Consider the following 16,706-nt stretch of genomic DNA (forward strand, 5'->3'; position numbering starts at 1 on the left):
ATGCTATTGTCATCTTTGGCCTATTCGATCATCTGCGATGGTAAATAAAGAGTCGATCATGCATCCAAATAGAGAGAGAGAGAGAGAGAGAGAGAGAGAGAGAGAGAGAGAGAGAGAGAGAGAGAGAGAGAGAGATGAAAACTTCATTGTCACATTTGTTTATGTGACTATTCGTAGCTATCGGTTGAACCACATATTTTTAATATAATCACAAGTAATTTCGTAACTGTATATTAGTTGTATGTAGTCTTTCTTGTAGTGTATATACATATAATCTAAGATAAGTTGGCAAGAGAAAAATATATCTATTGAATATTTATATGCTGCAGACTGATTAGGCTTGTTATAGTATTGCATATCCAGCATCACTCCTAGGACAGTGCTGATCATCCTTACTGGTAGGTTCAAGAGCAAGAGAGTTGTATTCTGAAGAAAATCCCCTCAGTTTTCTTACTATGACCCATGAGTTTTAGTTTTTGTCCCTTTCTATTAACCATTTGAAGCATTCACTACTTTTACCACCTAACATTATATGTTTTGTAATTGACCCTTCGAGATCATTCAAAAACAACGGTATTCCTTTGACACGTGTTAACCTGTCCTATGTAATTGGCACATCCATTAAGGTGGAACCCTCTGGGGTTAGTCGAGATAAGTTGGATTATGTGTTATGGAAAGGTGGCCAGAGTAAAAGAACATGAAGGGAGAAGGAACCTTCTTTGAGACAAAAGAATAGGTAATAATAATTTATGAGGAATGTATAAATTATTTTGATTAAAGATATATTATCACCCATCTCTTCCTTCACATGATGTACATCCACAAAAGAGGAAAGTTGACCAGAGAGAATGTGAGCGGATCTTTGATTAAAGCCATACATTTGTTTTGTTCTGATCACTTACTAGATACATAATTTTTTGGCTTATACGTTCTATATTTTCACATTTGGTATGAACAGTGGATATTATTTAATTTTAATGTTGGACCAATATTATTCAATATATATAGGCAGACCAAAACAGTTACAAAAGAGTATGCTCCATCGCAGTCTCCACAAAATCTTCTAATGCATTACTCATCTTTCTATGCTTGCATATAGTACTCAAAAATAAGTGGACAAACCTCTGTAAGTTTCTCTGAATTTTAATATTTATAATGTAATAAATTAGTAAACACAAATTCAAACATAATAAATCTTCTTTTTACCTTATTTATGTATTAATGAAGATTAGAACACTTTCGGGTTGATATAGGTATGAAAAAGAATAAACAATTAAGAAAAAGAATCAAAATTTGGAGAGCGAATGAGATACATTTTCTCAAATAAGAAATTGTTAGAACCCCATGAGATATCCTCGTCCATACATGTTATTTTGTTTGTGGTTGGGTAGCTTTAAAAACAATGAAATTTAATTATATTATAAAAATTGAATTAAAATATAAGTATGAAATTGTTAAGAACCTTTTATCAATATTTTGTACGATGAGTTTGCTCTTATGTTTTTGAGTTTTGACTGCTAGCTTACACAATCACATAATCCTAACAAATGATTTTTTTTTAATAATCTTAGTATCCGGATGTTTTCGAGGGATTCCTCACTAGCACCTAAAGATCGTCCACCGAGAATATAGTCTTTGCTCGTAGAAGAACCTGCCGAAAACATTTAAGAGAATTGGTGATCATCCCATATTAATCCACCATTGGCCGCCAACAAATGATTTTTACGTGTTTCTTTGATAGGAGTAGTAGAACTTTATTCATCGATGTTATTGAAAATTTTGTATTTTATATATTATATTATCATTATTTGGTCAGTCTGGATTTGAGATTTTTTCCAATTGGTTTACATGATGGACCGTAACAAATGATCGATCCGTTTCATGATATTAATCAGAAGGTATTCAAAACTCGGGTTAAGTAGTGCGGTACACTTTCAGACTACTCCACTATATAGCACTAAATATATTTTTTTCGGGGCCGAACATATTAGTCGATAGGATTTATCAAAAGAAATAATATTATATCCTTTTTATTTATAAACTGCTTTTTACTTGAACGGTGGCATCTTATAAAAATATTATTTATAAACTATATATAATACAATTTGTACAACATCTTTTTCCAAAGTCAAATTTCAGAATTCTCTTAAATTAAATTTTTGATACACCATTTTATTGTATTATAAGATAAAATTCCTCTTTCAATAAAATTCAAAATAATTTTAAACTATCGAAATCAATAAATCTCCCCTTTCAAAAAATGTCTGCTAACATATAGTACCAAAGTAATCTTACATATTGTTCAAATTCAACAGTTTGAACAAAATAGTCATATTTAGACAAAACTAAAGATTGGTCATTTAATTGTGGAGATTTAAGAGAATATTTCAAAAATAATTTCTTATTGTTCTCGAAACTCTTTGTTAGTTGAATTCTATATCAATGCAGTCGTTAAAAATACCATTTCAATGAAATATTGCAATTGTTTTGATGAAAATTTACAACTATTTTTATGAGCAGTTACAAACTTTGAAGATCAACCTTTTGCAACATTTGGTGAACATTCTTTGTAATTTTTGGTGATATCAACCATTGCAACATTTGGTGATCACTTATTGTAATTTTTGGTGATCAACCATTTCAATTTTGTATCATTAAAATGTGTATAGATTTCTTAATAAAAATGTATATCTATTTTTTTCTCTAAATTCAACAGACAATTCTGTAGCAATTGTTACATATATTTTAAATTCGCATTCTTAAGTTATCAAACTTTTTTATTTTAACTAATATATTCACTACCAAAATGAAACAAAAATAAAATTTTATGTAAATATAAATAAATATAATTATTAAATATATCAATATAAATTTTAGTAAAAAAACTGAATTTTTGCGCTAATGTGCGGATTCGTTTCCTAGTAAACATAAAGGTTGTCAGATTTTCTATAAAAAAAATATTTTAGTCTTTGTTTGAAAAAAAAATTTCTTCTTTTGACTAGTATCCTTCCTTTTTTTATTATACTATTTGATAAGGTTGAACGTGTCGTTTGGTCCGTCAATAAAACGTGTCAACAGTTTCTAATTTGATAATGTAAAGCGTCTCAGAAAACCAAGACGTTAAACAGCGTGTCGTGCATGTCGTACATACTTTTTGTTGATGAAAAAAGAGAACATACTTCTATTCCTGTATGGCCCTGTTCGTTTCGTGAACTGGATGAGAATTCCAGACGTGGTATCTGTAAGCAGTAATTGGATGCAGCAATCAGATGTCGTTCGTTCGTGATTCTGTAAATTTTAGATCATGCGTCTGGAAACTGTATCTAGATGCAGTTTTGTTCGTTTTGTATTCTGTATTTTTGAATCTGGATGAGTTTTATGTCAAATGACCAAAAACTCCTTATCTTTCTTTTTGGTCTAAACATATATATAACTATATCTAAAAGTGAAACTAACTTGTAGAAAAATATATTTAACTACAAATAAAATCGAGATAAATAAAAATGAACATTAAATTCAATTTTTCATTTAAAAGAAAAAAATTAAATTTTCATATATTAACCTGTAAAAAGTTTTGTTTAACTGCATATAAAATAGACATAAATAAAAATAAATATCAAATTCAATTTTTCATGATTTATAACATTATAAAGTAACAATAATAAACACTAAAGTATATTTTCATGTTTTACAACAATGATAACATCAAACTCAAATGACTTTTAGACAAAATATTTAATTAAGTCTCGGAAAATTTGATTCTCGGATTTTGGCAGGAAAACTCGATTAACCTCCTATTTCGCATCAAACGAACATCGGTCCGCATCTGCATCTGGATGCCGCGTCCAGATCACGAAACGAACATGGCCTATATATATGACATGCGGGATTACATATGATAACATCTCTCTCTATATATCTCTCACTTCAGATTTCATATCAATCACTGTCCCCAACCATGGAAGCTTCTGCAACATCCAAGCTTCTCGTATCTGACATCGCCTCCATCGTTGATCACGTCCCTTCAAACTATGTCCGACCAATCTCTGACCGTCCAAATCTGTCCGAAATTGAAACTTCGGGTGAATCCATCCCTCTCATCGATCTCCAGGAACTCCATGGACCCAATCGAGCCGACATAATCCAGCAGTTTTCTCTTGCATGCGCTTCTTATGGCTTCTTCCAGGCAACTCCATGCTTAATTCACCCTGCTTCATTGCACTGCACTTCATTTTAACTGGAACTTTCTCTGTTTTACCGCATTACAAATTTTTTCTCCAGTTTACTATGTTCTATTACAAGACACTGTGATATTTGTTGTCCTAATAGAAGACACACTGTTTCGTTGAGTTAAAAATATTATTTCAATTTTTTTTTCCAGATCAAAAACCATGGGGTGCCAGAGAAAACAATCGAAAGAATGATGACTGTGGCGAGAGAGTTTTTCCGGCAGCCAGAGAGCGAAAGAGTTAAGCACTACTCTGCGGATACAAAGAAGACAACGAGACTCTCCACAAGTTTCAACGTTGGTTCAGAGAAAGTCTCTAACTGGAGAGATTTCCTCCGACTCCATTGCCTTCCTATCGAAGATTTCGTCAACGAATGGCCTTCGAGTCCAGTCTCATTCAGAGAAGTCACAGCTGAATATGCCACAAGCGTTAGAGCCTTGGTCCTGGTACTTCTTGAGGCAATCTCAGAGAGCCTAGGCCTTGCGAAAGACAGTGTAAGCAATACATTAGGCAAGCACGGCCAACACATGGCCTTAAACTACTATCCACCCTGTCCTCAACCCGATCTAACTTTCGGACTTCCCGGACACAAAGATCCAAACTTGATCACTGTTCTTCTTCAAGATGAAGTGTCTGGTTTGCAAGTCTTTAAAGATGGTAAATGGATCGCTGTTCGTCCTGTTCCCAACACTTTTATTGTCAACATGGGTGACCAAATGCAGGTACTTGGGAGAAAACAAATTGAAATTTTCATATGTTTAATTCTTCACCGTCATTGTGTTAAGTTTATGTGGTTGATTCTCCTCTCAGGTTATCAGCAATGACAAATACAAGAGTGTGCTACACAGAGCGGTTGTGAACAGCGACAAGGAGCGGATATCCATACCGACATTCTACTGTCCTTCTTTAGAGGCCGTGGTTGGCCCACAACAAGAGCTGATTAATGAGGAAGAAGAGTCTCCTGCTGTTTACAGAAGCTTTAAATATGCTGAGTATTATGAAAAGTTTTGGGACAGAGCACTTGCTACTGAGAGCTGTATTGACTTGTTCAAAGCTTCCAAAACCTAAGACTATAGTTTAGAAGCTGTCATGACCGAAACAAGAATGTCCACCTGTGTTGCAGTTTCATTTTATTTCCCCTATATTCTCATGAATGTTAATTCAATCTATTTAATTATTAAATAAAACAAACTGTTCTTCATTTGTTTTGTCTCAATATCAACTTCTTATTAACCAAATCTTATGCAGACACTGGCTGTCCATATAATATTGTGACTTGACCCAAGAGTCCAAGACTCTTCATATTTAGCATGCCTATCTCATTCCTGAGATTCTATCAAAGTTCTTACTCTCAGCAAGGCTTTGTGTTAACACAGACTGAGAAGGACAATGCGGAAAGAAATGAATAAATGAAAGAAAAAATGAATAAACGTGATAAAGTAATACTCCCTCTGTTTTTAAATAAGATGTTTTGAGATTTTCACACTTTTTAATAAAACATATTAAAACTTACTTATTAGTGCATAGTTTTTTGTTATTTTATATTTCATATATTTCTAAACCAATAAGATTTCAAGAAATGCAATTAATGTTTTTGAGATTCACAATTATTCATAATTAGTTGACAAAAATTACATTGAAAATATAAAAAATATATCTTTTTGAAATAAAATTTTTTTCTAGAACATACATCTTTTAAAAACAGAGGGAGTACTACACACAGATTTAACGTGTTCACCAAATTTGCTATGTTTACAGACAAAGAGAGATTTCATTACTAGATTCGATTTCAGATCACAAATGTGATTAACTCCAATATGATCACAAATATATAGGTGTAGACTTTAGGAGAAGTTAACAAGAACGAGAGTGAGAACAAAAGGGTAGAAAGGGGGCAGCTTGAGAATACCTTGTATTGGTGACAATCTCTAGTGGATTCCGGGCAAGGTCCCGGCGAGATGTAGTGACCCGGTTATGGGCGCGAACTCGTTAAACTCTCGTGTGCACATTTATCTTTCTTGTTGATTGTGTTCTGTTCTTGGTGTCTTTCATTTCGTGTGTTAGTGTGTGTCTTCACAAAGAGCATAACAAGCAAAATGCTCTAGTGTAGATCATGGAGTTCTCTACAAATTAGTATCAGAGCCCAGGTTATGGGTTAAAGCTTGTGTCTTTCATAAGAATGGCGGAGAAGCTTGACGGTAGAGACGGTTTCAATCTCCACCTTGGTTTTGAATTCTTCACACATCTCTAGCTTCCAGGTCCCGGATTCCTTGAGCTTCACTGTCTTGAAACTCTCAGCAAGTTCTTGTTCTTCTTGAACTGCTCACTTTCAACCAATCTCCTCCTCAATGGCTTTCGCGACAGCCATACTTCAAGCTTAATGGTTGACAGATACATAAATTTTTGTAGCCTTGATTCCCACTTGCTAGCTTTTACGCTCTCCAGCTCCTTGAATCAACTACAAAATAAATCAGAATCACCTTTGCTTCAAAAAAACGCAGAAGCCCTTTGATTCAGCCTCGTAAATGATCTCAACAACCAGTTAGCAATCACAGCATAACCTGAGATAAACATTTACAGTGACTTGACTAACAAGCCAATCCTGAACAAGACTTTGTTCAACTGTTCTGTTTTTCATCAGAACTTCCACCAGCAGATTTTAAACACTACGAGCACCCTTTCAAACTTCTACGCAGCCACTACATCAAATCCGGATCTTATGATGACACTTTCAGCTGACGAATAACCCAGTAGAACCTTCACTTACATGTAGACTCCACAACTACTTGGTACTTGCATCATTCCCATTCTGGACTTAACCAAAAAACCATCATCTTCTCATCAGCTCATTTCACTGTGCCAATGAAACTGGAAGCTCCACTTGCATGTCTTGCAAAAGTTTACTTGAGAAGATATCTTCAAATGATAATGCACTTGATAAGCTAGATGTAAACTAGTCCTTATCACCAAATAACCCAGCAACTTGTCTTCTGTTTCTTGGAACACACTCTGTTGCCTAAACCCATCAGAGATGAACTCCACCTGTCTCCGTGAACAGACAACATCTTTCAACGAAGTATACATGAGACATACCAGGCACAATTGATTCATGTCTCTCCCCACTTCTTGAAATCTCTTTGTTATCTTCAGAGAAAACCCTTCATCTCAAACTCACTTATCTGAACTTCTTACAAAACTCAGAAAACCCAGCCACTTGTCTTCTCCAAATGGCTTCTCCAATTCATTGTACATGCTTTTGATTCCCACATGTAATCTTCCCTAAGCTTTTTTCTGTTGCAATGATCTCCACAAGAACCAAAGTATTCCCTCTTTCAGTGATTTACATCGCTCTTAGAGAATAAACTTTCTTTACTAATTTCTCTCGAGAATTACTAGATACCATACTGTGTACAAAATATCAGTAACTCCACCTGAATAACACAGTCGCTTGAGACCCATCTTGTCTCTTAGACTTAGCTTCAAAACTTTAGTAAAACCTTCTTGTTCACCCACCAGATTCTTGCATAAGACTTCTTCTTGGAGCACACAATATCACAGTATGTGACATATCACCTTGCTCTCAACGACCACGTATTTGGAGATCCCTTTACTTCTAACTCCTAAAGATCAGTCCATAAATGAACCCTTACAAGCTCATTTCTTTCATAAATCACTGCTGAAATGGCTCCAGCGTAAACCATTGGTTACACCATGTACTCCTCCTTCTGATGTTGAAAGAAATTGTACGTCGCCACTGTTTCCGTGACAGAAAACTTCGCTGTGACCTTACTTGTTCTTTCCATGGCCAGATTACTATCCACAAAACACCAAAACTTGAGTATTCAAACCATCAAGCTCAGCCATTTATGAAACAATTTCAGACTTCTTCAGTCTTGTTAGAACCGCCAGCAACCTTGCTAACTCCACTTGAGACTACAGCTTCTTGTTTTCTCAGATTCGTGTAAAACTTGATCAGTGTTACACCAAACACCCTCTTGTGTTACACACTTACACTAAACACAAAACTGTATCAAACCTAAAGTTTTACCACCATCCCTTTAATACAGCTCTGTTTGAAACATGATCTCGAACTCCCAGCTTACACTGAAGCTCTCACTGTTTCATCTTTGTCTCAACAAAACAATTCTTGTTTCAACACAGTCAGCCTTAAGAAAACCAAACAAAACTCATCAGCCACGTTCCACACAACCTGAAACAATCTTGAACCAATGAATGCCCTGATGATCTTCTTCTGAACTTGATCATAACTACTTGAAGACTTCTCAGATTTTTCTTGTTTTACCAGCATCTTCTGATACAACTCTGTCTCTGATTTACCGCAGCCTGTTACTGTTCCAGCATCTTGAGATTACCCTTTTCATTACCCTGTTCAAACAGATCACCTTGAACACCAGCTTGTACCGTTGTTAACACTTAACAAGACACGCCGCCTAACACTCATTATCAGGAAGACTTTCGATACAAACCATGATCATTTCCTTGTTTAAACATGCCTTCACCATGCCCTTAAAGCACTCTTGAAACTTTGTAATGAAACTCACAAGAAACTGATAACCCAGTAACAATTACACTGCATCAGATCTTTACTCAAATCTGAACCAACCACTGAAGTTTTCATTAACCTTTACCCTGTCTTTAACCCAACAGCATATCTGACTTCCCTCATAACAATTCTGCAGCTTGCTTTAAACCGAATCCAGAAAACCCCTTCTGAAAACTCAAGATAGCCATAAGAAATCATAAGATTCAAGGTTCTAAGGCATCCCTTAATTAGTCCCAAGAATCTATGATTAACCGGCTGAAATAACAGTTAAACTTGAACACCAACCAAATCTGATTTACCACACTGATTTAACCAAAAGACACAGACTGAAAACCTCATCACTGAATCTTGGCCAATCCCTTGCAAAATCAGTAGATACCAATGTGTTCCAACAAGCTTTCAATTCCTTTCAAAATTGCAGAACATGAGCAGAACAGAAAACACCAGCATAAGCATCACAAATTTACCATGTGATTGCAGCTAATGTAGATTAAATATCTCCAAGGCTTGAGTCTTCAAGATGATGCTTTGATCCTGATTACATGCCTTGAGCCACATAACCTGAGCTCATGCCTTTCTTGTACCAGAGACCAACTTTAACCGGTGAGAAATCTCCACCAAACACCATCCTCTTGCAGGTTACTCCAATACTGAACGACAACTGCTTTCATGATCACCACTGTAGAAACTCTTTGATGCTCACCAAGAGTGGTCTTACAACACATCTCTTTCTTCCTGCATCAAGATATAATCTTTCTCTCTGTAGCATCTCGAATATGTAAGTGATGCAGCATTAGTGGGCCTTCGGATGCCTCAAGCCCAACTCCAAGATGCTGCAAAGCCTGCAAAACAGAGTCAAAGACAACGGTCTCAAGCAGAGCAAAAACAAAAGAGTACGGTAAGGATTGGCAACCAATTTGATGCGCTCCTATCCGTTGGAGAGGAGGACTGATACCTTTCTAGCTGGCAGCCTTTGCTGTCCTTATCTTTAGTATAGATTGTTCTCCTTGTCATGTTAAATAGATGATGTAATCGAACCATTTTACTCAAGGAGAAAAGTATTATTCAGAGCAAAGATACTCTGTTCTTGTCTCTTCTACATGGTATCAGAGCTATAGAAACCTTAACGGGTAGCTATGGCCGATCCTGTCAATCCTTATCCTTTTCCTAGTAAGATCCATGTTGTCAGCTCTGTTACCCTCAAGCTCAAGGACTCCAACTATCTTCTATGGAAGACGCAGTTCGAGTCCCTCCTCTCAAGTCAGAAGCTTATCGGTTTTGTTAACGGTGGTGTCACGCCACCGGAGCCCACTCGTACCGTTGTGAACAATGAAGTTGCTACTCAAGAGGCTAACCCTCTGTTCGAGTTTTGGTTCTGTACGGATCAGCTCGTGAAGTCTTTGTTGTTTGGAACGCTCTCTGAAGAAGTGTTGGGTCATGTTCATAACTTGAACACGGCTCGTGATATTTGGTTGTCTCTGGCTGAAAACTTCAACAAAAGCTCTCTGTCTCGGGAGTTTACGCTTCGCAGAAACCTCCAGGTTCTGTCGAGCAAAGGCAAGACGCTTGCAGTCTACAGCCGTGAGTTCAAAACTCTGTGTGACTCACTAAGCTCCATTGGTAAGCCTGTTGAAGAATCAATGAAGATATTTGGCTTTCTGAATGGGTTAGGGCGTGAGTACGATCCTATTACCACCGTCATACAGAGCTCTCTGTCGAAGTTTCCTCAGCCAACGTTCAATGATGTGGTGTCTGAAGTTCAAGGCATTGAGTCCAAGCTGAAGTCGTATGAAGACAACACTACCGTCTCACCTCACATGGCGTATAACACTCAGCGCACTGATGTCAATCCAGAAGCCAAGACGTCTGCTCCAAGCTACAACCCTAACTACAGAGGACGTGGAAGGTCGCCTTATAGAGGCAGAGGTGGATACACTTCTCGTGGTCGTGGCTTTGTTCAACATCAAGCACCACCTAACTCTGCTCAAGGGCGCCAAGTCTGTCAGATCTGTGGACGTCAAGGTCACACAGCGTTGAAGTGTTACAACAGGTTTGATAACAACTATCAACCTGCAGCTTATAACTTGGAGCGCCATGGTGAGGAGCCTTCACGAGAGTGGTATCCAAACTCCGGTGCATCTGCTCATGTCACTGCATCAGCTCAAAACCTTCAGACAGCTCATCCGTATGAGGGTCAAGACACAATAATGGTTGGTGATGGAGCCTTCCTTCCTATCAGTCATGTTGGTTCTGCGGCTATCACAATTCCTGCAGGTACTATTACTTTGAATGAAGTTCTTGTTTGTCCGGATATTAAGAAATCTCTGCTATATGTGTCTAAGCTGTGTGATGATTATCCATGTGGAGTTTATTTTGATGTTAACCATGTCTATGTGATTGATATACCGAATCAGCGAGTGATAGCCAAAGGGCCTCGAAGTAAAGGGTTATATCAGTTGAAGAGCAATGAGTTTGAGGTTCTCTTCTCGAACAGACAAGTCTCTGCATCAGAGGAGGTTTGGCACTCAAGATTAGGACACACGAACTCTAAGACTCCTCAACAACTTCAAAGCAGCAAGGCAATCATCATGAATAAGAGCAACAAGAAGTCTCTCTGTCAGCCGTGTCAGATGAGCAAGAGTAGCAGACTGCAGTTTTCTGTTTCAACTTCTTTAGTTTCTGAACCTCTAGGATGTATCCACTGTGATCTCTGGGGTCCCTCTCCGGTTGTTTCAAATCAGGGGTTTCGTTATTATGCAATCTTTGTAGACGAATTCTCCCGTTATAGTTGGTTCTACCCGTTGAGTAATAAAGCAGAGTTTTATTCTATCTTTGTTGGGTTTCAAAAACTAGTGGAGAATCAGTACTCAACAAAGATTAAAATCCTTCAAACGGATGGTGGTGGTGAGTTTATCAACAACAAACTAAAGCAACATCTAGTAGACTCAGGCATTAAGCATCAAGTTTCATGTCCTCATACGCCACAACAAAACGGTATGGCAGAACGTAAACACAGACACATCATAGAGCTTGGTCTCTCTATGATGTTTCAGAGTCACCTTCCGCTCCACTACTGGGTTGAAGCTTTTCACACGGCCTCTTACCTCAGCAACTATCTTCCTCGCGTGACAAATGAAGCTAAGAGTCCCATCAAAATGTTGCTGAAGCATAAGCCTGACTACTCTCACCTCCGGAGTTTTGGATCTGCGTGTTACCCTTGTCTCAGAGATGTTACTGAGCACAAGCTTGAGCCAAGATCGTTGCAGTGTGTGTTTCTTGGTTATAGCTCTCAGTACAAGGGCTATAGATGTTTATACCCACCCACAGGACGAGTCTATATATCAAGGCACGTCATCTTTGATGAAGAACTCTTCCCGTTTAAGGAGCAGTATAAGTCACTGGTGCCTAGATATGAGACACGACTCCTTAAAGCATGGCAGTCTGCTACGTCTACACCAGAACAGGAACCAGCTACTTCTATACCAAAGCTTCTTCCTACTGTTCCTCTCCCACCAACTCCACCTCCTGGAGTGGTAGTGGATCATCAGGATGTAGCTTCTCCACCTATATCTCCTGTTCACGTTCAGCAACAAGTGGTCCCTGTTCTGCCAGATCAAAATGTTCATGCTATGAGGACTCGTGCAAAGTCAGGAATCTCCAAGCCTAACTCTCGCTATGCTCTGTTGTCTTCCAAATTTGTTCCTGAGGTGCCACATCCCGGTTGGAACATAAATGAGGCTATGGCACATCCCGGTTGGAACAATTCAGTTACAGAAGAGATCACAAAAGTCCATATTCTCAACACTTGGACCTTGATTCCAAGAACTCCTGACATGAATGTTCTATCAAGTGGTTGGGTACACACAGTGAAGTTGAATCCAGATGGGACGGTCAAGCAGCTTAAGTCACGCCTTGTTGCTCGTGGTAATCAACAAGAAGAAGGAGTTGATTATCTCGAGACGTTTAGTCCCGTCGTGAGAACTGCCACTATCAGAGTCATGCTCAATGTTGCAACTGCAAGAGACTGGCCTATTAAGCAGTTGGATGTGTCAAGTGCATTTCTTCATGGAGAATTGTCTGAACCTGTGTATATGTTTCAACCTGATGGCTTTGTGGATCCGAATAGGCCAGATCATGTCTGCTGTCTAACCAAAGCTTTGTATGGTCTTAGACAGGCCCCACGGGCTTGGTTTGATACTTTTAGCAGTTTCCTCCTTGAGTTTGGTTTTGTCTGCTGCAGATCTGATCCTTCTCTGTTCACCTACCATCATGATCGAAAGTCATTGGTACTCTTACTCTACGTCGATGACATTCTCTTAACTGGCAGTGATGAGAAGCTTCTAGCTGAGTTGTCGTCTGCGTTGAATACAAGATTTTCTATGAAGGATCTTGGTCCACCTAAATACTTTCTTGGTGTAGAGATGGAGCAGTATTCAGGGGGAATCTTTCTTCATCAACAAGCATATGCAAAAGAGATATTGCATCAAGCTGCAATGACAGACTGCAACCCAATGCCTACCCCTTTGCCATCAAAGATCGATGATTCACCCTCTGAGCTGTTCACTGACCCTACATATTATCGAAGCCTAGCTGGAAAGCTTCAGTACTTGACGATATCAAGACCTGATATCCAATATGCTGTGAACCTCGTTTGTCAACGGATGCATGCGCCTACTCTAGTAGACTTTAGGCTCTTGAAGAGGATTCTCCGGTATATTAAAGGTACGGTTCATCTGGGTCTTCATATCAAGAAAGATACAGGGTTAACACTATCAGCATACTGTGATAGTGACTGGGCTGGTTGTCGAGAAACAAGACGGTCTACCACTGGTTTCTGTACTATGTTGGGTCCTAACTTGATATCTTGGTCTGCAAAACGTCAAGCGACTGTGTCTAGATCCTCTACTGAAGCCGAATATAGAGCCCTCTGTTCTACAGCTCAGGAAACTACTTGGATTTCCTTCTTGCTGCGTGATATTGGAGTGTCTCAGCCCAACTCAATGGTGCTCCGCTGTGACAACCTTTCTGCTGTCTATCTCAGTACTAATCCTGCTCTGCATAATCGATCCAAGCACTTTGATACCGACTTTCACTACATCAGGGAACAAGTTGCACTTGGATTGATAGAAACTCGGCACATTCCCTCTGCTCAACAATTGGCTGACATCTTTACTAAGTCCCTACCTAAGCGTGAGTTCAGTGACTTGAGGTTCAAACTTGGTGTTGGAGTTCCTCCCACCTCAAGTTTGAGGGGGAGTGTAAGTGATGCAGCATTAGTGGGCCTTCGGATGCCTCAAGCCCAACTCCAAGATGCTGCAAAGCCTGCAAAACAGAGTCAAAGACAACGGTCTCAAGCAGAGCAAAAACAAAAGAGTACGGTAAGGATTGGCAACCAATTTGATGCGCTCCTATCCGTTGGAGAGGAGGACTGATACCTTTCTAGCTGGCAGCCTTAGCTGTCCTTATCTTTAGTCTAGATTGTTCTTCTTGTCATGTTAAATAGATGATGTAATCGAACCATTTTACTCAAGGAGAAAAGTATTATTCAGAGCAAAGATACTCTGTTCTTGTCTCTTCTACAGAATATGCTTCTTGTCTTCACCGAAGGAAACATGGAAGTCTTCATCATCAGACTTCAATCCGTGGAAGAAAGCCAGTGTCACTCACGGGAAAGAGACTCGTTTGGACTTGATACTCTTTCCTTCACCAGTTTCTTCTCTGTCTTGGACCAGATTTACTTCTAATCCTCTTCACCTCTGACGCTACTAACAGCAACTACTAGCTGCTCCTTCCATTGAGCAAGAGAAAACTTCATCAAAGATACCCTTATAAAGAAAAACCACCATGAGAAGTATCTCGAGAACCCTCTGTTTCTCTCTTCTCATTGAAGAAAATCTGGTTTTTTCACCACTTCATCTCTTTGTGTAGTATTCACCAAGAGAACCATATTCACACCAGTCGCTGGACTTTCTCTATCTTGCTGCTAAGCTTACACTTCTCCGAAGCAAGAAAATGAGAAGAAACACGTCTTAGAGCTTTACTTCCACCGGAGAATGACCCAACTCCTGTTAATATTTCTGCCTCAAAACATACAGGCCCAAATAGAAACATCCAGGTCCAAAGCCCATATCACTATGACCTGAGATTGACGGTGACAAAGGCTGAACACGTCGAGCACCGACGTTCCTCTCCGGCGAACCGAAGCTCCCTACCGTCGTCTTCCGAGATGGATGGACCTCGTCGCTCTCAAAATCTCGGCGGGACGTGTACCTCCTTCCACCTCTTTTGATTTCCTCTACAGTGAAACCAAGACGAAACACGATCAGCTTCTCTGCAACTTCCGTCGAGACCTGTTCAGTTGACTCGTAAGCAGGGGCGGCCTTGGGCCAAGCCCATTGAAACATTTGTCTTAGGCCTCCATTTTCTGTAGGCCCCCATTTAAAAAAAAATCCAATGTACATTAGATAAAAAAAAATATTTAACATAAGATCACACAAACTTGGCTATTGGGCTAAAGAAAATATTAATATAACAGCCCAATAAATCAAAAAGAACAAATATCCACAAAGTAAAAAAAAAAATGGAAACGTGTTTTCTTTTGTCGATTCCTGCCGTTCTTTTTCTTTTTATAATGTAATGTATTGGCCCCCAAATTTCATTTTGTTTCAAGCCCCCAAATTCTCAGGGCCGGCCCTGCTCGTAAGAGCTCCTTATCATCACCCTTATCAACCTGACAAAGCCATAGACGCAACAGCGTCTCCACCTCTGACCTGTGTCCATATGCTCTTGAGGACCAACTGAAACTCTGACAGAAAACTCAAAACCTCTGTGGAACCCCATGTCTCTGAAACAAACCGCTTCACTTTGCCTCTGGTTTCAAGAACTTAACTCCAAGCTCTTCCTTGCGACACCTTGGGATAAAGGTGGCACCTTTCTTAACAAAGATTGCAACTTTCTTACAAAAGGATGCATCTTTCTTGCAAAGATTATACCTTTCTTCATGAATCTTAACTCAGATCTATATTTCTCCAGATCCTGAAACTTTCTGTTCTTCTTTTACTTCCTCAGACCTTACAGCCTCTCCTGAGCAAACACCTTCCTTCCAAAACGTGAAACCGTCTCTACCGTCAAGCTTCTCCGCCATTCTTATGAAAGACACAAGCTTTAACCCATAACCTGGGCTCTGATACCAATTTGTAGAGAACTCCATGATCTACACTAGAGCATTTTGCTTGTTATGCTCTTTGTGAAGACACACACTAACACACGGAATGAAAGACACCAAGAACAGAACACAATCAACAAGAAAGATAAATGTGCACACGAGAGTTTAACGAGTTTGCGCCCATAAACGGGTCACTACATCTCGCCGGGACCTTGCCCGGAATCCACTAGAGATTGTCACCAATACAAGGTATTCTCAAGCTGCCCTCTTTCTACCCTTTTGTTCTCACTCTCGTTCTTGTTAACTTCTCCTAAAGTCTACACCTTTATATATAGGTGAAGACTATGTTACAACACATTGTCTCTACTCTCACCCAAGAGAATATTCTAAGCATCTCTCTCTTTGCTTTTCTGTAGAATAAGACAAACCTAAAGGGGTACAGCTCATTAACCAAATAAACCGAATTCATAACCATAATTCTCAACAACAAGAATACAAGATATATATATATATATATATAAGAGTATTCCGCGTCTAAAACCTCATCGCTATGAACTCGAAGGCTTAGCCTCAATAAGGTGACCAAGCGTAGTATCACGACTCATATAGGAGTGAGTGACACCTGAATCACTGGCCAGGAAGCCAGATCGCTGTGATGTCTAGTGTTAAAGGCCAAAACAGATTCAAAGCATATATATCAACATTTTGGCTTCTAGATATAACTCTCTACCGTGCACAAAAAAAAATA

At 38.9% G+C, this 16,706-nt stretch overlaps 1 protein-coding gene and 1 long non-coding RNA gene across 3 annotated transcripts; one reads left to right on the top strand and one right to left on the bottom strand.

Moving 5' to 3' along the window:
* Positions 1 to 3,925: 3,925 nt before the first annotated feature.
* On the top strand, positions 3,926 to 5,424 carry LOC108826483 (protein DMR6-LIKE OXYGENASE 2). The gene is made up of 3 exons (XM_018599861.2): positions 3,926 to 4,186; positions 4,382 to 4,951; positions 5,040 to 5,424. Exons 1-3 carry the CDS (start codon positions 3,959 to 3,961, stop codon positions 5,295 to 5,297), a joined length of 1,056 nt encoding a protein of 351 aa, XP_018455363.1. The 5' UTR covers positions 3,926 to 3,958; the 3' UTR covers positions 5,298 to 5,424.
* Positions 5,415 to 15,157, bottom strand: LOC130499981 (uncharacterized). Of its 2 annotated transcripts, XR_008938843.1 has the most exons (4): positions 14,229 to 15,157; positions 9,749 to 14,115; positions 5,947 to 9,635; positions 5,415 to 5,678 (listed from the first exon to the last, which is right to left on the bottom strand). It is a non-coding gene; the product is annotated as an uncharacterized LOC130499981 (long non-coding RNA). The 2 variants fall into 2 exon arrangements; XR_008938842.1 differs by having other exon boundaries at positions 5,947 to 14,115.
* Positions 15,158 to 16,706: the final 1,549 nt, after the last annotated feature.

Source organism: Raphanus sativus, chromosome 9 (assembly GCF_000801105.2).
Source record: "Raphanus sativus cultivar WK10039 chromosome 9, ASM80110v3, whole genome shotgun sequence".
Taxonomy (NCBI): domain Eukaryota; kingdom Viridiplantae; phylum Streptophyta; class Magnoliopsida; order Brassicales; family Brassicaceae; genus Raphanus; species Raphanus sativus.